This window comes from Myotis brandtii, unplaced genomic scaffold (genome assembly GCF_000412655.1).
Source record: "Myotis brandtii unplaced genomic scaffold, ASM41265v1 scaffold471, whole genome shotgun sequence".
Classification (NCBI taxonomy): domain Eukaryota; kingdom Metazoa; phylum Chordata; class Mammalia; order Chiroptera; family Vespertilionidae; genus Myotis; species Myotis brandtii.
The window spans coordinates 3,296,560-3,321,542 of NW_005367989.1; the positions used below are offsets into that span (position 1 = coordinate 3,296,560).

Here is a 24,983-nt window from a genome sequence, read left to right on the forward strand (position 1 = left end):
TTATGCAAATTGGTGGAATTCATCCAGAAAAAGAAACACTAAAATAGTGCCTTTACAAGAGAAAAAAACACATTAAAAACAGTTTAAAAGAATAAAGATTATTATTAGAGACCCAATTTTATACTGGCATGGCATGTCCTAGGGTCCTTTAGAACTTGTTTTTCTTCTTCTTTTGAAATCAGTGAAGACAACATGACATTTCTGATAGGGCCCAAGTTGCACAACTGTTATCAATATAGTTTTTTTACTATAAATAAAATTTCTTGCAAATATGTTAATTAGTATAATTACCTTTACAAATATGTGTGTACATTATATGTAAAGTATTATCATATAGATCAACCAATAGAAACTCTGAGAATCAAAGGAAAAACCACAGATTCTGAAGTCTCCTTTGCTTACCAGACAGATTCCATTACTCTCATAAAACCATGAACACTTTCATCCACCATTTCATCCACTCAAGTATTTTTATGTAGTCAGGCTGCTACTTCTTAAATTTTATTTTTCCTGAATAACTGTTCAAAAAGAAACCCAGACTAATGTTTTAGCTCTAAAAACTAATCTAATCTACAAATAATAATTCACATTAGGCTGGAAAATTACTTGACATCTGCCATCTTTTACCCTTATGAAAAAGTGCTTGTAGACAGTCTGTCATATAATTTGTAAGTGCATCAAGATTGTAAGCCATGGAGAAAACTGCTTAGAATCAAATGTTCTCCCAGCTGTTTACCACGAACAGTAACAGCTACTTTGCTTTACTGTACCCCATCGTAAATCACTGAATGACAGTAACAAACAGACACACTTGTAGTTGCTGTGTGTTTAATTTGTATTAGCACATGAAATCACTTTTCATAGTAGGCGTGGACTTCCCTGTGCAGTGTTAGATGGGGTGCTGGAGATCTGGAGGCACTTTTTGGATAAAAACTATCAAAGTTCCTTCTCTCTGTCTTGGAGGAACATTTAGAAAGAAGCCCCCACATTCCATCACACATTTCAGAGGAAAAACAAAAACAAAACCAGAAGTAACACACACACACACACACACACACACACACACACACACACACACACAAACAATTCTACTTGTATTTTAACTTTCCTCACAAAACAAACCCAAATAGGGCTAACCCAGGTCAATTTTGTAATGGCCTCAAGAGTGGCTTAACCTTGTCCCTGCATCATCAGTATCTAAAAAATGGAATAAACCACATACTGGGATGCTGAAAACATAATCAAATATTAAGAGTTTTTATTATTATTATTTTTTGGTTGGAGAAGTAAGATATAAAGTTTAAGAAATAAAGAAAACTGACCCTTTATATGATGTTAATGGCTTCCATGACAGCAGAAGCACACAGTTGAAATTATTAAAAGGGTTTCACTGACATTGTTTGCTCTATAAGTAGTAAAATCAAGGTAATAAAAGACCAAGACTGACCACCTTGAATAGTCTTTAGATGTTTCCATTTTCATTTACACTGAGTCACATTATTGCCTTAAAAATTAGTATAAAATGTCTCAGCTTTTAATACTTTTTATAAACATGTTTGATATTTTAAGCAAAATTTATGAATGCATTGTTTCAATATATAGATTTAAAGGACATATCTGTAGATGGGAAGAGCATAACATGGTGTATTAACTTTTTTAAAATATATTTTTTTATTGATTTCATAGAAGAAGGGAAAGGGAGAGAGAGATAGAAACATCAATGAAGAGAGAGAGACATTGAACAGCTGCCTGGATTTTTCTGGATTAAAGAAAACTTTACTATGAATTAATTAATCCTGTACCTCTTTGACACATTTTACATATCATTTATCTTGGCAGTGTTGTGTTAGTGTTAGCTATATGCATTGAGGGTGAAAAGAAGGTGGAATTGATGCCTGAACTCTAAGTGCTGATAAGTAGAAACTTAGTTCTCAATACTTTGGTATCCTGTCCCTTCATTTTCCTAAAGTGGCATTCAGACAACTATGGAAGAGAAAGTTGACTTCTTCCCAGCCTTTTTCCATCTTGGTCTTTTATTACCATAACAATGGCTACTTGACTGAGCCCTAAACCCTGCATTCTATTGTCTACAATGCCGTACCTAGACCAAGCATGTCCTCAATTTTGTGGGATTGGCCATACTTTATCAGACTGTCATACTCGTCAGTGTTTTATTACCAGATAACTCCTTCACAGGAAAACTAAACCTCTATTATGTATCTGTGCCAATGGACCAAGAGTGTGTATATATTTTATTTTTATATAAAGGATATATATTTTTAAAAAATATATGTTTTCATTAATTTCAGAGAGGAAGGGAGAGGGAGAGAGAGATAGAAACATCAATGAAGAGAGAGAGACATTGAACAGCTGCCTGGATTTTTCTGGATTAAAGAAAACTTTACTATGAATTAATTAATCCTGTACCTCTTTGACACATTTTACATATCATTTATCTTGGCAGTGTTGTGTTAGTGTTAGCTATATGCATTGAGGGTGAAAAGAAGGTGGAATTGATGCCTGAACTCTAAGTGCTGATAAGTAGAAACTTAGTTCTCAATACTTTGGTATCCTGTCCCTTCATTTTCCTAAAGTGGCATTCAGACAACTATGGAAGAGAAAGTTGACTTCTTCCCAGCCTTTTTCCATCTTGGTCTTTTATTACCATAACAATGGCTACTTGACTGAGCCCTAAACCCTGCATTCTATTGTCTACAATGCCGTACCTAGACCAAGCATGTCCTCAATTTTGTGGGATTGGCCATACTTTATCAGACTGTCATACTCGTCAGTGTTTTATTACCAGATAACTCCTTCACAGGAAAACTAAACCTCTATTATGTATCTGTGCCAATGGACCAAGAGTGTGTATATATTTTATTTTTATATAAAGGATATATATTTTTAAAAAATATATGTTTTCATTAATTTCAGAGAGGAAGGGAGAGGGAGAGAGAGATAGAAACATCAATGATGACAGAGAACCATTGATTGGCTGCCTCCTGGTATTGAGCCAGCAACCTGGGCATGTGCACTGACTGGGAATCAAACCATGACCTCCTGGTTCATAGGTCAATCACTGAGCCATGCCAGCTGGACTGAAATTTTTAATATATTTGACAATTTAATATCCTGAACAATCAATCTTGCCCACAAAGGAATAAAAAATATAATGGAGAACAATGATTTTTTTAAAAGAATGTTAAATAAAATGACCTTTCCTTATTAAATTGTAAATAATTTTTCAACTAAATTGTTTTTTACCTTAAGTAAAAGATAAGTAAAATCCCAGACTGGCTAATTTTGCATTTTAATATTGCATTTTTTTTCAGAAAATAATATAGAATTATCTATTAATATAACTATTTTTAGAATATTTTAAACAATAAAAAAGCATATAAAATGTTTAACATTAGGAAATTTAAAATCCATTAGGAAGTTTGGTCTTTTGGTTATGTACTGGTTTATTATGAGAGTGGATATAAACTTCAAAGGTCTAATTTTAATAGAAAAACAAATCTTTGAGAAATACTAAATTTTCATATCAAGCACATGTAATTTCAAAAATTATACAAATATTTTTTTTTGTATCACATACTCTTGTTTACATCTGTCAAAATCGGCCTTATTCAAACCATTCAACCAAAGACCTTTTCAGAGCATTGAGGTATAATGTTTGTGCATTAATATTATAGAAGACTTTACTTATTGTCTGTGACATACTGAAAGCATGTGTTTAAACATAAGAATTTAGAAACCATATTTTTATAACAGAGAAATTAATTTGACTATCAAATCTTCAAGCTCAACAGCAGTTGGGATAGAAACCACACAAAGACTGAAGTTGGGGTATAAGAATACCATGCTTGGGGATAAGCAACTTGTTGAAGGCTACCATCATTTGAATTGGAAAGAAAAGTGTATGTGTGTTTTGTTTATTTTCTTACCACGGGCAAATAGATAAACATTTATTATTATTGTGCTCATTGATTATAGCTGAATGACAGCAATTATAACTGTACAAAAATACTTTTTCCAGTAAATAAATAAAGGAAGACATAATAATGGTTATCATATTCACTGATTTAACTTGGAAAGACAGAGCATTTCATTTCAATTGGATTTATTGATTACATACCTCCATAATGCTGCATAGACAATTGCTAGGGTGATCAAGGCCAAGCAAGAAAGGCCACTGCCTACTATTAGGGTAACTGAAGGTGTACCAGAGGATTCCATGATCTGCAAATCAAACAAAAGAAACAAACAAACAAAAAAAAAGAATTTTAAAATAACTTCAAACTCAGCAAAACTATCCTGACACTCAAAAATAGCCAAGAAGATAGTTGTTATAGTTACCAGATAATTACCCAGTAACCACTCTGTTCACATATTCTTAATCTCTAAAATGACTAATTCTAGCTCACCCACCCTAACGTGAAGAAATAAATGCCTTAGAGTTTAAAATGCTTGATAATGACATATTACCTACTCATGGCTTTCTAAAATAAAGAACTAAAACTACAACTTGGTCAACATTCACATGTGAAGCTTTCTCCAGCTAAAATTTGAATCAGCATTCATTTCTCTTGGGCTAATTATAGTTCAGTTATTTCACAATATGTTTCTTAGTAAAATGTACTTTGATCCTCCTATTTACAACTCATTATGTGACCTGAATCTGGTATCTAAATATTGAAAGATTTTCAAACTTTCTGACTTTTCACAACTTCATTCTAAGTCAACTATTCTCTTGTTTAATTTCACTTCCTTGGTCTCTAAGGATATAAGAAAATCAAATTTCTAATGCAAGACTTTATAATATATTCTGTGATTTTTTTCTATGAACAAAATATGCAGGGATAATTTCATAGTGCCAGTATCAGTCCCTAAATACATGACCTTGAAAAATAAGCCTTATATTTTTAAAAAATGTATCAAGAACACAAGCAGTAACAAAATGAGATGTTTCTTTCACAGATACTAGCATGATACTAACTAATGAAATATATTGCTTTTCATATTTTTAATATTGAAAGTTTGAAGAAATGCACTTTAAGGTAAACTGTTTTCTAAATCTTAGACATGCACATTAAATTATAATAGAGTGTGGGGTTTTTTATTGTTGTTATCAAAATAAGAAGAGCAATGTATATTCAGGCCACATTTAAACAAGAAAGTCACAATTATCTTATTTTTCAGTATTTCAATTTTTAAAATAATTTTCAAAATACATTTGATGAGGATATTATTTTTCTTTTAGACAGTTTATACAGCTGTCCATTTCAGAAATAAGTTTTATAAACCTATATACTTTTAAGAAATGGTCTTATAGTTTTTGACATTCCATGCTTTCAGGAAAACTTCATTTGATTTTTAAAAAATAAATATCCAAGGACACCCCCCAGAAAACCCATACTGAAAATATTCAATGCAGATATGCTATGTGTTGGCTGTAGTGTTGGGGGGTCTTCATTCTACTACCAACAGTGTCCTCACAAATTCCCCAGAACAGCTTTCCAGTTCTAAAATAAAGGTTAAGTTGGCAATTATTTTTATTTGAAAGTTTGCAGCATATCAGTAATATGATTGGAGTACATTCTCATAACTATACTGCAAAAATTTCAAGTTAGAAGACATAAAATTGACTAGAATTTAGTTATAGCACACCAACTACAATTCATTTCACCAAGCTACTGTAGCTGAGGAGACGAGCCCGATTTTGCCACCCTGCAACATTTTCTATTTCCCCATTAAAATGCAGTTCCCTGGAGAAACACTTGCCACAATGTCCCTGCCTTTGCATTAAAGCCGTGTTTTCCCTTTGTTACTTACTATTTCTCTAGGTTGCTGAGCCAAAATGGCGAAGGTAGAGAGACGATCACATAAGCATTTCGTATGGGATGCATCGGTAAGCACAGTTTTACATCCCTGGGTGGACCACGTTCCCAAAGACTCGTTCCTGCAAAGGGGGGGAGATCGGGATAAATACGCCTGACGGCCAAATCCGTAAAGAAGAAAATGCAGTTTAATTAAGAGAATCGTCTACTGTAATTCCCGTACAGGAAAAAAAAAATCTACTTGTTGTTGAACAGGACGTAATTTAGATGCATCTCCAGTTATGCAAAGCGAGAGTGTTTGAAAAAAGCAAGCAGGCAGAGGTGCAGCGTGTGTTCAGAGAGCTGTCCAGCGCCGTGGGTGCTGAAACCGGGACTAGCTCTGTCCAGCCCTCTGCGAGGAACGGCAGCGGCAGCGGCAGCAGCACGAGGAGCCGCCAGAGCTTTGGCAGCCACTTCCTATGCTCATCGGATCATTTCAAACACTCAGAGTGTAAGGAGGCTTTCCATAGCAGTTCGGATTCCCATCCTGTATTTTTGGATTGTGAATGCTTGCTTTTAAAATGCGGATTTCTCTGAAAAGCCTGCCTAAAAGGTTATATAGCTTGGGTCGGGTATAGGATCTTCTCCGCTGCTGGTTAGGGATTTTTCCTTCCTTTAGAATTAGCTGCTGTGAAAAATTCACCCTGGAAACGGGAAACAGCAGCAGCGGCATCAGCTGGTTCTGATTCTCATAGCCTATGCCTGGTATCCAGGGGAGGGGTGAGTTTCAGACATAAGCTTTCCGCTCCATACTTCACTCAGCCCAAAGCATCTCTGAAGCTCTTAACATTTCTTCCCCTGTCCCGCCCTCTTTGCCCTGGGGTAGAAGCATTAAGCTAACCCCAAGTCGGCTAGAACATTTAGATGAATACCCACCCCCAAAGTCTGGTAGGATGGGGAAAGAGGGCCTGTTTCAATTTTCTCTTTGATATAGTCATTCAAAATTCTAAAGCATATGGTTTTTTTCCCACCCCAGCAGAACAATAAAAATGGTATGGACATATACCTTAGTAGGGAGGGAAGTGAGGGGAGAACCCGTCCACCCCCAGCTAAACTACTCTATAGGAAGAAGCAGAAAATTTTATAAAAGTTATTGAGCTTAACCAATCAACTTTATTATCATTACACGTGTAATATACTGACTGCACCAATTGTCAGCTCCCCTCCCCCAGGCTTGGAAACTCTCCAACTAGCAAACCTGTGTATGTGTGTGTTTAAATTTCAAACCAAGTTAATATCTGTATTAAAATTACTTTAAAACTCAAAGAGGATAACACATGGCTTGACGTTAATTTTGATATGGTACTTTTGATTTCACCTACTTCATCTCTGAATACCTAAAGCTATTGGGTTAAATATGCACACAGTCTATTTCTGAGAGATTTCAATGAGAGAGGCTTCTCTGACAGTTGGATGTCCAAGTTGAGCTACAAAATATAATTCAGATAATCTGCTTTTGTTATCTAGAAGCAATATCTCTTTAATATTAATGATTTAATGCATTAATATTCATGACTCAAAATACTCTTAATTGCAACTTCTTTTATGAATACACTGTATTTGGGGAGAGTTATATAAAAATTATACCTAAGTTCATCCAAATACTTCTAAGCATTAGCCAATTAAAATTTTGGTAAGTCTCTTTTCTTTCTCATGATGTCATTCAAACATGCCAAATTAAAAAAAAATCAGTTATACCTTCAACCAAATGCAACAGTATTAAATTCCAATTCTACCTAACCATAGCAGCATACAATTTATTTCATTAGCTGTCTGCCTCTTCCCGTCTTGTGACAAACAGTTGAGGCCAAAGGAAAAACATTTATCTTAGCTGATTAGAGTAAAAGAAGAAAAATACCTTTAAGAGAATCTAGCACATTTTAAAACATAACTTCTGCATAATGCAGTATCTGTGTTTTCAAGATGGAGTCCGGTATTTATACTTTTCAAATTATTTAGTGGTTGTAACCACTAAACTAACTCAAAGTCTTAATAAGGAAAAAAAAAACTTCACTGTAAATAAGACCTCTTATAAGGAAAAGCTATCAATTTATATTAAGGCAATGGATGTTTGTTTACTCAAAAATTGTTAGCATCAATAAACTTTGGCTGTCAGATATAAAGTCTATGTTCAATAAAATATTGCTAAACTCTAAAGATCATATAAATTACATATGACATCTTTAGGAAAGTAGGTCAATTTACTTTACTTTGTATGACGATTGCATTGCTGACCTGGCCCAGACCCAGGCGAAGTTGGGAAATAAGTGGCACTGGTCTCCATGTTTTAGTCTTTCACTCCCTGCAGCATGATATTCTTCTAATGCCGCTCACCTCTATGCATGTGTACCTTCCTGAGGCTATGTAACTCCCGGCTATACCTTCCTTTAGAATTAGTAGCCCTTTCTTGACTATACCTGATTAAATGAATGGATAATAATATAAATGATTGAGTACCATTGATGTGCTCTTTCCAAAAAATAAAACACAAAATAATGCTTCAGATAAATGCATCTGATAGGAGACTGCCAGAATTTGTAGCAGATGAGTAGGAGAGGAGATCTTAAAAGGTGAGGAGGTAACTACCAATGTCTACATTTGGTCACTCCCAAAAGCTGAGTAATAAGAAGTGTGATGTCATTCTGATGCTAAATTTAATACTGTTTAAAAACCTCTTGATATTTTAAAATGGTATAAAACTCTTATGTAGTTTTTAAACCACTGGCATACATGTCACTATTATTACAAAGCCTATAGTTCCCACCACCTGTATTTTCAAACATTTCATAGCTTATTCCTACTATATAAAATCCTTTGAAAGCATGGTACACATGTCTGATTGATTTCAGGGAGACCTTGTAAAGCAAACTGATAGGTTGTAGAACTAATGTGAAGCAAAACAGCTTTCCCAGTCTGCACACAACAAGGTTTTTAAACATGTGGACTATTCCAACAGTCACATTATTCTTCCAATGTCATAGTTTTGCATGCTGTGATTAACGGTATATCTGTAAATTATTCTTAGTTATTAAGTTTAGGTTGTCATCAAAAATATAATGAAATATGTATGAACATTAAAGATAATAAAAATAACAGACTATGTCAAACACAAAATAAATGATACATACAAATTATACTAAAAATCACACATTTCTTTAGTGTCTTTTCTGGGCATTAAATTTTTTTTCAAATAGTTTTCAAAAATAACTAGACCTGCAGAAATTCCATACAACCAGCACATTCTTTGTTGGTTACACCTACATTCACCCATGTTAGCTGTCATTTGACTTCTCCTTCTACCTATTATTAGACTGGCTAGAAGAAGAAGAGTCTGCCTGTCCCAAGTATTCAAAAGTACATACCCACAAGCACAGAACGGTGTGAAAATACAAGACACAAAATCCATTATTTTTCAGCTTAATATTTATTTGTGGCCTTTTCCTAATTTCCTAAGGATCTACAGTTTCTTTGTGGATCTGAGTATATCATTGGGTTCTTGATTTTTATGGGAACTTTAAGCAATGTAGCATTTGGTTATATTATCTAGTATTTAAGCTTAAAGAAAAAAATTATATGTTAACTCCAATGAAAAGTTGTTTAGTAAAAAACAGTAAAATCTTATTCTGACACATTTCAAAAGTGTTTCAAAATATATTTTTATTGATTTCAGAGAGGCATGGAAAGGGAGAGAGAGAAACATCAATGATGAGAGAGAGTCATTGATCAGCTGCCTCCTGCATACCCCACAACTGCAACTAGGGCATGTGCCCTGACCGGGAATCGAACCGTGACATCCTAGTTCATAGTTTGATGCTCAACCACTGAGCCATGCCAGCTGGGCTCAAGCTTATCTTTTGAAATACAAACACAGCTAGATATTCAACTCTAATCAGTCTTTTATAAAACTATCTATTCTGCTTCAAAATAAATCAATGTGTAAAGTATTGATTATAAATAACTGATATGCTCTAGGGGGGTTATTATCTCTTAGGGTATTAATGATCCATTTATTCAAAATCAAAATATCTATAATAGCAACTTTAAAAATTTTATACACAATTCTTAGTGCACTATCCTTACAACATATGCATACTGAAATAAAGTAATTGTTTCCCATTCATAGCAGTGCTAATTTCTAAGAATTAGGTAAATCTATGCTATTTTAATGCATATGTTACACTCCCCAAAAATGACATATATATGCACTTGTTTCAAATTATTCTCAAAATATAAAAAAATTGGAGTACAGATAAGATGTTTTCAGTTTTGAGTAGAAACAGATTTTGAGGTTAATTTCAAATACTAAAAGAACACTGCAAATACTGAAAACAATGTTATCTCTAGCAAATGCTACTATGTCTAAACACAGTGAATCATAAAATTAGAAAGTTTTGCTAGGAGTAACCTTAGTGATCATCTAGCCCACTGGTTTTCAATAGTTGCCATATATTAAAGTTACCTGGAGACCTTTAAAAATTAAACCCTGAGCGGGGCCTGGGCATTATGACTTTCTAATGCTCCCCAGGTGATTTTTGTGTGCAGCCAGGGTTGAGAACCACCGATCTATCCCAACCACTTAGTTTTATAGATGAGGAAAGTGAAGTACCTTGGATTTAGAAAACTTGTTTTAAGTCACAGAGTGAGAAGCAAAGCTGGGTTTCTGATTTCCAAATTAGAGATTTTTTTAATGCTAAATTTTAATTGTCACCTGTTTTAAAACAAAATGCAATGAATATGCTGTATGAAGTTATAAGATCTGAATGTATGCTATTCACACTTGCAAACATTGTGGCACTGTTGTCATAGTTTTAACAAAGTATGAGTTAACCACAGATAAAGTTAGCTAAAGAGCTAGAGTTCAAGTTGATATTTTATTTTTTAAGTGATAAACCCTATGGCACATTAAAAACAAACAAACCACGCATTGATTTTATGCCAGTGTTTCAAGACTTCAAGCATCTTCCACCTCTTTCATGAGATCATTTACTGTTTGAGGTGATACAAAAGTTTAAATTCCAAATTATGAAAACAACAAAATAGGTAAAAGTTAAAGTTCTTTTTTCCTTCTGAAAATGATATTCTCTGTAGTTTGATTCAATGGATGATTGGGAGATTCAAAGTTAATTTTATATCAATTATCGTAGCTTATAGAAATTATGTACTAGTATATAATACATATATATATATGCATTATATACATATATATATCTGTATATAGTTATATATACAGATGTGGGAAAAAGTAGTTCTACAGTTGTTTGTATGGAAAAATACAAGTTAATAAATAATAAGAATTAGCTGTTTTGTGTATTCATAACTGTAAACTTAATTTTGCCAACCTCTGTATGTAATTATAAAGGAGTAATACCAACAAAAGTACATATGCTTCATTCATTGGGATGAAATTTAGAAACAGGTACCTTGCTACCACTAGGAAGAACCCTGCCTTATTATCCATTATGCTGGGCCTGCAATTAATAGTGGCCCCTCCATCCTATTAACACCAGATCTCCAATTTGTTATCTAGAAATGACTTAGATTCAGAAATACTCTACACTTGGATCTTCCCCAAACTCCTACATGCCTAAAACTCACCCATCTCAAAATATTAGTTGATAAATTCACCTCACTTTCTTCATTTTTACAAAATGAGCGCACTCCATGCCAAGCTAGATTATTACTGCTTTTGAGAACTGTATCTTGTTTGACTTTGAATCTCTGACATACTGCTTTTCACTTAGTAGGAACTTGATAATATATGCTTGTTCAATTAATTTAATAATTATTTATCTTTCAAGAATGACTTTAATATTGCTGGATCTAAATTGTCTCAGCCCTAATTCATTTTCTGTCCTTAAGCATAGAGTAGAAATGCAACCTGAAGAGTATTAATGGATCTTTTTGTTGTTGTTAATCATCACCTGAGGATAATTTTTTCATTGATTTTTTGAGAGAGAGTGAAAAGAAAGGAAGGAGGGGGAGAGAGGCAGAGAGAGAAGAGAAGCATCAACGTGAGAAATACAACATCGATTGGTTGCCTCCTACATGTGCCTGGATCTGTGGCTGGGGATCGAACCTGCAGCGCAGGTACAAGCCATTGACTGAGAATTGAACCCTAGACTTTTCAGTGTGTGTGTGTGTGGTGGGCAGTCGGGGGGAAGCAAGGCTCTAACTACTTAGAACCACTGGCCAGGGATCAATGGACCTTATTAGGCTCATTACTTGCTTTTGGTCTTCAAAAATAATTTGAAGATGAACTCTGAAAGACTCCACATCCTATAGTGATTGTGTTCAATCTGGAAGCAAGGCCTGAGTCTTCACTAACCAGTCAATAAATATTTAGTAAGTGCTTTTTAAATGCCAAAGTCGAAGACACATTTTTAAAAAATTAACATAATTTCTTTCTTAGAGAAGCACACAATCTGGTTGAGAAAACTTTACATAATCCAAAAATGTTTTCTGCCTAAAAATTATTCCAGAAAAATGCTACAGTTTTACCCTTATATCCTAAGTCACCATCATTTTTTATCTGGACAAATCTCATTGTTAGGCTCCTTGTTTCCATTCTTGCCATCTTACCCTGAAGTTCAGTTTCAACACAGCAGCCAGAGAGCTCCTGTTGATACATATGTCAAATCATGTCACTCTACTTAAAACTCTACCAATGGTTCTTCCAATCTCACTTGGAGCAAAAGACAAAGCCCTTATAATGGCGTACAAGAACCTATACAACTTGGCTTTTCCTGTCTTTCTACCTTCATCTCTTAACACACTTGCCTTTGTCCATCACTTCCAACCACACTAAGCTCCTTGTTTTTCCACCTTGGCATTTTTGTGCTGGCAATTCCCTTGGCCCAGAATGCACTCCTCAAAGACATTCACATGAAATATACCCTCACATCATGGAAGTCACTGCCCTTATGTAATCTTACCAGAGATACTACTGACTATCCAATATCAGAGAGTAACTCCCCATCTGTAGTAGTTACAAATTCTCTATAACTTTTCACCAAGAGGTGGAGTTTATTTCATCTTCCTTTGAACTTTGGTAAGCCTAGTGATTTGATCTGGTCAGCAGAATGCAGTGGAAGTTATGGGTGACTTCTGAGACTAGGCCTCAAGAAGTTTTACAGTTTCCACTATCATCATGAAATTCTGCTATCATGCGTGGTAGCTCAGACTAGCTTCATTGAGGATGAGAGACTGGCACTAATGACCAGCCTTGTAGATGAGGCCCTATTAGATCATCCAGTCCCGGTTGAACTGCCAGATGACTACAGCCACATAAATAACACCAGATGAGATCAACAGAAGAACTAACCAGTAGAACTCAATGAAATAGCTGAACCACAGACTTGTGAGCAAACCACTAAGCCTTGAGGACCTTAGTTATATAATAACTATTACACTTTTCAAGAATTTCCCACATACCCTTTGCCTATACCCTGATTTGTTGTTATTCATAGCACTTATCACATCTGATAGATTGTATATGTATTTCTAGATTAACTTTCTGCTTATCTTTGCTTACTACAATGTAAACTTCATGAGGATAGGGCTGTTATTTATGTTCACTTCAAAATTCCAAGATTGTAAAGCACCATAGTGCTTGACACATGGTAAGTGCTTAATAAATGTTTGTTGAATACGTGTCTAGTATAGATTTTGACCTAATATAGTTAGACTTCCCTGCATCATTAATTTATTTATATAACAAATATTTACTCAACATCTACTATGATACAGGCACTATGCTAGGTTATTTTGTGGACATATTAAGTGTCTACTTTGCCTTTAGGAGCTTGAGAGCTTCAATGGAAATTATCTTACTGCCTCTTTGTCCTAAATGACATGAAAAGCAAGAATATATTACTCTTGAGGGTAATTAAAAATAATTTACAAGAAAGGTAGCACCTGTTTCATTGCCAATGATATTTTTATTTATTTAATTTTAAAATTGTGGTAAGAACACTTAAAATGAGAGCTATCCTCTTAGCCATTTTTTTAAAAAAATGTATTTTATTGATTTTTCACAGAGAGGAAGGGAGACGAATAGAGAGTTAGAAACATCAATGAGCTGCCTCCTGCACACCCCCCACTGGGAATGCGCCTACAACCAAGGTGCATGCCCTTGACTAGAATTGAACCTGGGAACCTTCAGTCTGTAGGCCGATGCTCTATCTACTGAGCCAGACCGGTTAGGGCCTCTTAACCATTTTTATATGTACAGTAAAGTATAGACTATAAGAGAGAACAGATTTGCACAGCCTATCTCTAGACTCATTCACTTTGCATAGCTGAAATTTAATACCTGTTGAACAGAAACTCCCCATTTTCCTCTCCCTCTAACTCCTGACAACAACATTTCAAAAGTATAGGCAACAAAAGCAAAAAATAGATAAGTGGACTATATCACAATGAAAAGCCTCTGCACAGCAAAGGAACAATTATCAGAATGAAAAGGCAACCTATAAAGTGAGAGAAAATACTTGCAAACCACATATCTGATAAAAAGTTAATATCAAACTATATAAGAAACTCCCATAACTCAATAGCAAATAAACAAAACAAATTTAAAAACAAATTAAAAAGTAAGAAAGCAAAGTATGTTTTTTTTTTGCTGTTTTTTAATTAGAAACAGAATAGGAAGGAAAATGGGAAGGAATAACATTAAGGAAGCCAATTTACTGAGTTATAAATATGTATAAATATCTTCACCATGATTCATTAACAATTAAAGGTTAAAATATGCAAGCAGCCATCATTAATTAGTCAATAGGCAAATAATAATAATCACACTAATGAAAATAACAGCTAACATTTATTGAGTGTCTACTCGACATTAGGTACTGTGGTTGATACTTTAAATACATTTTTTTAAATCCTAAAATAAAATATAAAGGTGAATATTATAGTTATTTTTCCAGATAGGAAAATTAAAGCTAATACCTGCCTCTATGCAAAATCATGAGGACCTTAGAGACAAAAGAGCCTGGGGCTGGAACTTGCCTGGATATCTCAATCTGTGCAACATCCATACAAGCCTCGGACTGCCTAGCTTTGGCTTTATTGCTGTATGCTTAAAAGAAATAAATGGAAGCAAGAGATTGTAATTTTCCTAAGGCCATCCAGCTGACAGAAGGCTGTGCCAGGAGCTGAGCCCAAGTCTGCATGACTTCAATGCGGATTCCCCTTCCTCTGTTCTCTCAGTGAGGGTGACAGTATGTGGGGAATTAACATCTCACAGAAAACAAGTGGGGAGGATCTCATAAAGAAGTGATGAGACAAATAATAATGATGAGAATAATAAGCATAAAAATGTAGCTTGAGAATGGACTTTGTGGGCATGGAGGAGGACATTGAGAAACTTTTGAGAGAACAATTTCAGAAAAGGGCTCAGATGGAAACTAGACTTCTAGAAGTTAAACAGGGGACCTTGTCATATCAAAGAATTTAGCAACAAAAGGAATAAGATTGCATGCAAGTCAGATAGTACAGAAAAATAAAATTTTTGTCAGTTGTGTTTTTGCGTTGATAGGGATGAAGCTCCCAATGCCTTCCAATGCAGACCTAAACAGTCTTCAAAGAGAGAGAGATGATACAGGGTGAGACAGAAGTTCTACAATTTGATTCAGAAATTGATAGGATAGTATTAGAAAGATGAAGAGACAAAAAATCGTGTACTGAAACTCCAAGGGCAAAAGCACTATTCATTTCAATAAAATAGAAGAAAATTCAAGAACAAAGTTTCATTTATATCATGTTAGGCCTTTTTCCTCATAACTTTTCCAAAAATTTGTATGGTATTTCTAACAAAAATTGCAAAATACCAAAATACACTTTGGTGATATATATAACTAGATTATGGAAAGATTTCCATAGTCATTCTTGAGTGTAGGTTTTTTTCCCCCCTCTCATTTCTTTTTAAAAGACTTTAAAATACCATCAACATTGAGTGTTAATCTCAAAATCACAAATAATTCATTCTACTTGGATATATTTCCCTTTTTAAAAAGCTGTTTATCTGGGCTGGTAACCAATCTTTAGTTTGATACAATATGCAACAGCTAAGATGCACAACCCTGGGAAAAAAGGTATTACTGATATAAAATTGAATAAATTTAAACATACAGGGTGGGGCAAAAGTAGGTTTACAGTGGTTTGTGTGGAAAATAACAATAATTAACAAATAATAATACAAGAATAAACTCTATGTTTCATGTAGTCACAATTGTAAACCTACTTTTGTATGTGACTTTCCACACTAGTTCTCAGATAATCTGGACTCAAAGCCAGTCCTATGACATGGCCAGACCATTATAAAATGTATAAAACAACATGCATCCAAGATTTCACCAGTTTAAAATTAACTCACTCATATCCTGATCCTAATGCTTATGTTTCATAATCCTTTTGGGAGGATCCCAAATGTGTAAAATACACATAGAAAAAAGACTGAAAATATATGTGACAAAATAATTAGTAGTACTTGTCTCAGGGTATTGAAAGGCAAGTCTTCTTAAAGTTTTTTTCCCCTCTATTATGTTTCATAATCCTTTTGGGGGGATCCCAAATGTGTAAAATAGACATAGAAAAAAGACTGAAAATATACGTGACAAAATAATTAGTAGTACTTGTCTCAGGGTATTGGTTGACGGACATTATTTTTTGCTCCTTTACAGTTTTTGTACCTTTGTGTTTTTCCCCATATGACTACATTACCTCTATAATCAGAAAAAATTTTGAGATTCAGAAAAAAAAGAAATAATATCAAGCTAATATATGATTATCAGTAAGTTAATTCTTTTATAGTCTTTTTGTTGGAAATTAATATTTCTTCTTAAGTGCTTTTATAACTTTAACCAAAATAGTCCCCTTACCAGAAAACTAAAGGAGATAACATTTAGGAAATCTGTCTATAGCTTTTAAAATGTATATGTATTTACATCTGATTTAGGAATATAAGACAGTTCTAATTTCAAACGGATTCTCCAAATCTTTTTCATTCATGGATATCAAAAGTCATTTTGTAGCATATGAATATTTTCTCCTACACTACAGTAGCATTATGGTGTATTGAATTGGATGAATAATCCTTAGATTCATAGACTGACGTTCATTTTTATTATTTTCCATTATTTAGTAAGGAGGTAATATCACATAATCTTTTGCTGAAGTTATATAAATAATCAACCAAGCTTTGTAGTGATAAAGCATACTTTTCAAATTGATATTTAACCACTTACTTACAATGGTCATCTTTAAGCTTTAACCATTATTTTGTAGATCCAGTAAAAATACTTTAAGAAAGCATATAGTCATAGGCATGAAATTTGAAGATTAACTGTTTCTCCTAAAAATGTAAAAACATATCTTAGAAAAGATTATGACAATTGTAATTTGTTCCATTGTTCCTAACACCTCTAAGTCAAATCACTACAGTGCTAAACATTATCTACCAAAAATATGTTGTAAAACATTATCAAAAGATACACTTATGGTTCACAACAGTTTTCTATCGGCTAAAACCCTGGCAACAAAAACTTTCAACAGCAGAATCACTGACTCAGCATCTCAGGGAGCTATTTGTATTATTCAACCTCATTTCCCCCTATTTCATTCTCAATTATAATTATGATGTGGCTTGGCTGTAAACTGAGCCAGTCAAACTTTTGGCACTGGGTCACAGGTGAGCTATTTTTGAAGTTAAAAATGTGAGCACATGACTGTAGTCTTAACCCAAATTGGAAAACAGTTCTCCAAAATTTACTTCTGAGATGTGAAACCGAGACATCCGTGAGAGGTTAAAGATTTAATTCAGCCAAAATTCTGATGCTTTATTTCTGGGATAAAGGTATAATTATCCCAGAAATAATTTTGATATCTGAGTTAGTTTCAAGAAATAGAAATTTTAAATCTTGAGTTAATCATATTTCAAAAGATGATTCAGCATTCTTACACAGAAAATGCAAAAGTGAGAGATCATTGGACACTTATATAGCTTAAATAAATATCTGGATGATATGCTTAGAACTCTGAAAATGGGAGCCTGCGTATTGGGGAATATATCTCTGCTCACTTCCTCAGTGTATTATGTGTCATTTGGGAAACTGGACATTAGGAGAAAGATAAACATTATTGGAGTGTTAGAACAAAATACTACTATCTATAAACATATAGAAATGAGAAAAAGTGGTCTATATGTGAAAAACTGGATTTGATTAAAATATAAACTAAGAAAACCTGTTCACATCAACCAAGTGGTTCATAGTCATATATTTATTCAATTAACACTATTTTGTAGCAGCCCCAATATAATTCACTTGCAATTATTGAATTCTTTAAAAACTAATCAATATGCCAGCATTGCAGTGTTTAAAGAGAAAAGGTTCACTCAATAAAAGCCATGCTGCAAACGTTTTGTAGCTACTTGATAGAGATACATACATGCACCAAATCAAACATTATAATTGCTTCAGTAAATACTAAACAAATCCCTTTCATCTCTTTGCTGTGGTCTAATTAAAATTACACTTTAATTTTGCTTGTGACTAGTTTCAAAAGAGCTTGCCAAAATTCCTCCCATGACATCATCTATAGAATCTATGAGAAAACAAATATCTTTATCCTGCATATAGTTGTTGCTGTTGTTGTTTAAGTCACAGACATGGACTCCTGGCTCCTGGTTTCAGCTGCATCTCCACCCCACCGCTGCTATCTGGAGGAAATCTCAGCATAACTGTGACTCTAAGTATCCTCACTGACAAAATTAGTTGCATGTTCTATCTATCTGATAGGGATTATTGTGCTGCCAAAACTCAAGAAAACGGATATCCTCACCAATTATTTATGTAGTAATTATGTGGGCCAGGCATTATTAATGGGAATGAAAATAATTTTTCTAAAAGTTTTATATACATGCAACATATTATGATGATCACACATACCATTTTATGGATAAGAAAACTCTATCAGAGGAGTTAAGTGACATGAATAAGACTATCCATTAAAGATTATTTCTCTTATGGTGGCACCATAACATTTCCAAGTTTAAAAGGAAATACCAGAGTTTAGGTTCGGAAGACCCAAATTTCAAATAAATAAATTAAGATCCTACTGGAAGAAGAAAAAAATGATACGTATTGATTTTCATCACTAATTATAGTGGTTGTTGTTACCATAAAGATGTTGAAAACTGGAAACGGAACCCAGGATTAACAAATTTCTTGGGGTTGCATAGCCACACAGCCAACAGCTTGATCACTTACTGTTTTTAAGTCATGGGTGGGTAGAGAAATATCAAGAGTAAAAGTATATACTACCAAGAGGAGAATCCATGTCATATCCTGACATGAAATGCAAAGGATGTAATCTTTCTAAATCCTGAACACTGTCATTACCAAGAAATTACCAATGAAAACCTTCCATTCAAAGTACATTCTTTGGAAATTATGAGTATTTAAAATAAAATAAAGTATGGTCAACAGTAACAACACAAAAACGTAGTGATTTCTACAAAATTTTAGCTTCGAGGGAAGTAGAAGATAATCTCTGTGGGATAAATTTACCCACATGCCACCACACAGAGGTCCGGTAAGTGAGGGTGAAGTAGCTGCTACTTCTGACCCGTGTCCAGAGAGAAAACACTGTTCTAAAACTCCCTTGTACCACACACCTTGCAAGTCATTTTGTGAAACTACCCTCTTGACTTACATGGCAACTTGACCAGAAGTAACAATGGAAGCCTGTGCTTAATTCCTCAATGACAGCAAATGCAGAAAGGATAATAAAGAGACAGGAGTATCTTTGAATGAATTACATAACATGGGTTTTTTAAGTCCAGTGCTTAATGCTTAAATAGGTAAAAATGAAGACTTTTTAAGTTCTGATTTAGACACCCTAAAATACCAACTATCATAATTTGGAGAATATAAAAGTTTGCTTTAACTCATACATTGTACATTTATATAAAATGTTTTAGTGTCTTTTTGGTGCTTGGTACGGTATTAGGCATAGGGATTTCAGAGATTAAAAGATAACAGTAGTCCCTGTTCTCAAGTATAGTGTGGAGACAAACATACAGTTTGTTCATCCTCAGCCCCAATTAAGAAAATTCCAACACATATATAATACAATTAGGATCTGTAGGGGTGTGCCTAGTGCTCTGGTGACAAAGGGGAGGTACGTGAGTCCAATTTTCAAAAGCTTGGCATTTAAAGAAATATGTGCATGCATTCTAACTCCCTATCATGCTGCTGCTCCTCTGGAACAATGGCTTCTTAAAACATTAATAAGGCAAGTGGTGCAAATTCACAGTTGAAGGACAGCTCTGAACCCTCCATGGCATAATTAACATGTTAATGAGCAGCCAAGGCCTTTCCTGGTTTGGATCTCAACCCCGTGTCTCCTGAGTGGATCTCAATCTGTTGCCCTCAGAGAATGAGGTGATTCTGTCTGAGTTAGACTTTTAACCAAAGTAGATCCCGTAGGCCACTGTTTTAGCTTCATACTGCTCTCTCCTTTGTTAGCAGAGCTCACTTATACTCGAACGCGCCATGTCAGAGTCCGACAGATAGTTTTCAGCTCTCACTTCCTTTCGGCATGCACAAAAACTGTATCCACAACGTTCACATTCCAACAGCGGCTAATTTTCAGTATAATTTTCAGTAACTGACCCGCTAATTGCAAGTTCCCCTCATTTGCAAGGTGCAGGGGGCTAACTGCTATTAGGGGACATGATAATTTGCAGAGGAAGCACTGGATAATGCTTGTAATTTAATTATTTGCAAATCAAACTTTCCCTGATACACTAAAGGCACTACACTTCTTCACTGAAGACAAGATTGAAGGTCATTAAAAAGCTATTTGTTTTGAGGCTGCAGAAAGTAAAAGTATGTAAAAAATGCTCTAATGGATGGGAAAACACTTTGATTCCCAGATAAAATCTTTCAAAAACATTAAAAACCAATCTCCTTTATTTTCATTACAAGGCAAAAAAGAAAAAACTGTCATGAGAAAGATTCCTGTGGGAAAGTTTCAAGCATCTTAAGATTGAGGCTTATAACAGTAAAACCTTCTCTGTCATAATTAATATAGCATCACTAATATAAAACCTGGGCTTCTTCTCCCATCTTCATATCTCATTCCTGACTGCTGCGGAACCATTACTATAATGTACATTACACATAGAGTACAGCATATGTTATACTATTATTCTTATTAGGTAGAGGCTGCAGAATCCCAGGGAATTTTGACATTTATTTCTTGGTGACAAGAAAGCATAGCTCAAGTTACCTCTAAAGATGTGAACATTAATAATCCACATAGATATTGAAGTAGTTCAACCACTACTGTAAATTTTGCTTACTGATTCGGTCACAAAATCAAGGACACCACACACATTTACCCATGAGTTACACAATCTCTTAGCAAAGTTGCATTGTGTTCATTGTGTCCTGCAGTTTTCCTATTTTGTTTTTTTTTCCTTCTTAATTATAGTCAGAGATATTTTAGAAAAGTGTAAAAATGTCTGCCATATTTAGTTAATTGATTTTATAATGACTACTTGTCACATTGTATTTGCCACTGAAGTACATTTCACTTGGAGAAGAGGACTCCAAGTTCTCCAAAGAGAATCAGACATCAACATAATGTTCCACAATATAAACAACTGATTTTTTGTAGCCAACTACCCTAGGATACACAGAAACCCCCAGGAAATCAGAAATTTTCCTATTGAGAATACAGTTGGGAAGACTGGTATGAAGATTGTTTAATCTCTGAGCGGCACATTAAATTTATTTTGCACAATTACCAACTTCGTAGTTTTATGACAAAGATACAAACGGCATGTTCAAACTTCTCTAATTCAGGCCATTAACTGTATCTTCCATGTCCTAGGGTTTAACTCTGGCCATTCTCAGGCACAGACACAGGTTCAAATCTAGTGTAACAACCACATCCTTGAGCAGTAGTTTTATCTTACTAAGGTGGCTTCTGGACCTTTATCACGTGAGACAAACACTGATAGAAATCCATGGCACTTCCCAGTGAGAGTGATAGTATTCCTTAAACTAAGTGTAACTTTGGGGAAAAAATTCAAGAACTCAGTAGAGGTACAGAAAATCCATTGTGGGTGACCCCACATATTCTCACTGGCTCCAACTTTGTTTATGAACACCACTTTCCTCGCCTTCCTGAGCTATCTTCATCTAATGAGGCTCCTTTTGCTACCAGGCCTGCTGAACAAAGCCTCCTATAAAGGCAACAGATTCTCTATGGAAAGTCAAGCATGAAAGAACAGGGGAAAAAAGAGGAAGAAATTGCTTTTGGGGTCCCCTGTCTAGATTCCAGCAGTTTGTATGATTTCTTTTAGGTTCTGAATTCAGATGTCCTTATGGTACTTTATTAACTCATATCCTTCTGTACCCGGTTTTCTTTCAAAGCTTACATGACAAGATAGAAAAGACTGGTGCTCATTGTTACCCAGCTTCTCCTCCTCCCTCTTCTCAGGCTGCCAAAGTGCAGGCTGAAGTGGTTCCTGCTTCTACAGCAACATTGGGACTCCTACTGCCCAGGGCTGCAGTGCATGCCGCATCCAGACATGGATGGGGCTCTAAGATGGAAAAACACTACTAATGGACTTTAAAATTGGGCTGTTATTTAAAATAGGAGTAGCTCCTTTTGGTACCAGACTCAGCCCTGACATTAAATAGGTTCAAATATTCAATGATAAGTGCTATGGACCACTTTGGATAGAAGCCTCCATATTAATATAACTATGACTGCTTTGTTTGGCAATGTGAGTCTTGAAAGACCTTGATCTTCCTTTTTTCCAGGTGGAGGTTTTCATGTGTCCACCCAGATATATTTATTTATGTGAAGTGCAAAAAAGAAGTATGTTGAGACCATCTCCTGGGTCTCAGAGGGCTTTGCATCCCTATGTGAGTATCTGATACTTGGAGCCAAATTCCCCATCAGCTAATTCAAACATTTTTCTTTTCTTTCTTTTTTTTTTAAACACACCTAAAAACCTATTTAGCATCAAACGGATAAGGAGGGGAAAGGGCTACCGCCACATTACGATTAATTCTGCCAAATTCAAATCTTCCTCTGAGATACACCTCAGGAAAGACTCAAGAACAGAGAACTCTTCCACTGACAGCCAAGGGGGCTGTGAAGAGACTCAAATCAGGGTTTTTGAGCACAAAGGAGAAAACACCAAATCATCCACCTCCCACTACAACCTTTCCGCCAAATCCAAGGCCCTGCAGCACCAGAGTTGAGGTGTGCTGCAGCCAGGGGACCCGGTGACACGCTGCCTCCTTTCCCCTGCAGCCAGGCCACCTTGAACAAAGCGCTGCATTCCTGCTGTATCAGGACGCCTTGCTCACCAGCCATGTTACGGGACTATAGATAATTTATGACTGCAACACTCAGAGTAAGGGACAGGAACAGCAGACGCTCCAGGCCAGGTTTGCCAGTTTTATTTTGTGCACTGCCTATTGCTTCACACAAGTCTTCCTCCCCCCCGCCCCTTCCCCCCAACACACACACACGTTTTATTGCAGTTATTTTTGCAGATGTGTCTTAGAGACTTGAGGTAAAGAGGCCAGTCATGATCTCAGACCTTGCCTTCAGTACAGTACTGATAAGTCCCCCCCTTAGTGACTGCTGCCAGAACTCCCCATGGGCCTCAGAGGGGGACCACACTGCTGCTGTCTCCAGAGAGGTCTTTAGAGAGACCCCTCCTGGATGAGACATCTGCAGCCCCCACTGAAGATGCAGAACAGCTGAAGATTCCCTCCTCTCAGTCATTCAGCTGGACTGAATCCAGAGCTGTGGTGTTTTAAGCACATGGCCTTGCACAGGGGCCTCTGTACCCCAATGTTTTCTCTTCCCCCCACGCCCCCCACCCCTGTTCCTCACAGTGGACTCCGAGGTTGTGCACTTTCCTGGAGTCCTAGTCTCACCCACAGGCACTGCAAGGAGCTGGCTCAGCCTTACAGCTGTGCTCTCCTTTGTCCAGGTGGTGGCATCTGGAGCCCCCACTAATCATCCCAACAAGGCACTTCCCTTAACAAGGTGTTAAAAGCCCTTCAAATTACTCAGCTTCTCCATGGGAACCTTGATCTTAACTCGGTCTTAAGCAAATTTTCTCACTATTTTTGGGTATTCAACTGCAAATGATCGCAGGAAGCAGCCTTTGGAGGCGAAAGTTGTTCTGTTTCAACCCAATTAGGGCCTCTCAATCAAGCAAATTCTGTAGTGTGGGGCCTTCCATCCATCCATCCTTTCATCCACTTTAAAAATACAGTGTAAACTATTATCAGGATTCACTAGACTTTTGAGGAGGTGAAACAGATATTGTTAAGGACACTATTATAATACTTAAAATAAGGTCAATATTTAGAAGCAACCTAAAATATGTTGGGCAGAATACACGTTTATTTAGGTTATAATCTATGCCAGTAGAGAATTTTGTAAATAATCTTTGCGTTCTAGAAAGTAGTCAAGGTAGATAAATCAGTGCAGGAAGTACAAGTTGACTTTGGCAATCTAGGTCAACTGTGAAAAGGAATGAAAGGGTTAGCAAAGTTCTGCTTGATCATTATTAGGACCTAAGAAATTTATTTCATTTTGTGAAAGACAGCCACCCACACTTCCCCTCCTCTAACAAGAAATAAGAGAAATTTCATCTTAACTGTGGGAGGAGGCCTTTAAATTAGCCATAAAAATAATATGAGAGAATGGACAAGGCCACCACTAACATGCTCTGGAATTTCCCCCCCCTTAAGTCTTTAAAATGTCTCTAATGAGAACTGAGCCGATAGACTACATTAGGTCTCTTCTAGGTCTTATAACTTTATTCAAGCAAAAAACAAACAACCTTTTTGAGCTTAGTTAGTAGTTTCCTGAAAACAAAAACAAACAAAAAAAAACACCCAACTTTTGTAAGCAATAGACATCACATAAGGTGAAAAGGTTGAAGGAAATATATATGTTTATTTTGTCACTTTTTTTTAAGTTAGCACTTATGCTACTTTTTAACATTTTACTTTGAATTTTAGATATAAAAAGTTGCAAAATACACGGAATTCCTGT

The 24,983-nt window shown here is 35.4% G+C and overlaps 1 protein-coding gene across 5 annotated transcripts in view; it reads right to left on the minus strand.

The window, feature by feature from the left end:
- The window catches only part of ADGRB3 (adhesion G protein-coupled receptor B3), a 716,195-nt gene that overhangs the window by 152,991 nt on the left and 538,221 nt on the right, over positions 1 to 24,983 (minus strand). For all 5 annotated transcript variants that reach the window (XM_005875869.2, XM_014547407.1, XM_014547406.1 and 2 more), the window contains 2 exons: positions 5,836 to 5,962; positions 4,139 to 4,242 (listed from right to left, as the gene is read on the minus strand). In XM_005875869.2, coding sequence (XP_005875931.1) covers positions 4,139 to 4,242; positions 5,836 to 5,962 — 231 coding nt within the window. The remainder of the gene's footprint in view (positions 1 to 4,138; positions 4,243 to 5,835; positions 5,963 to 24,983) is intronic.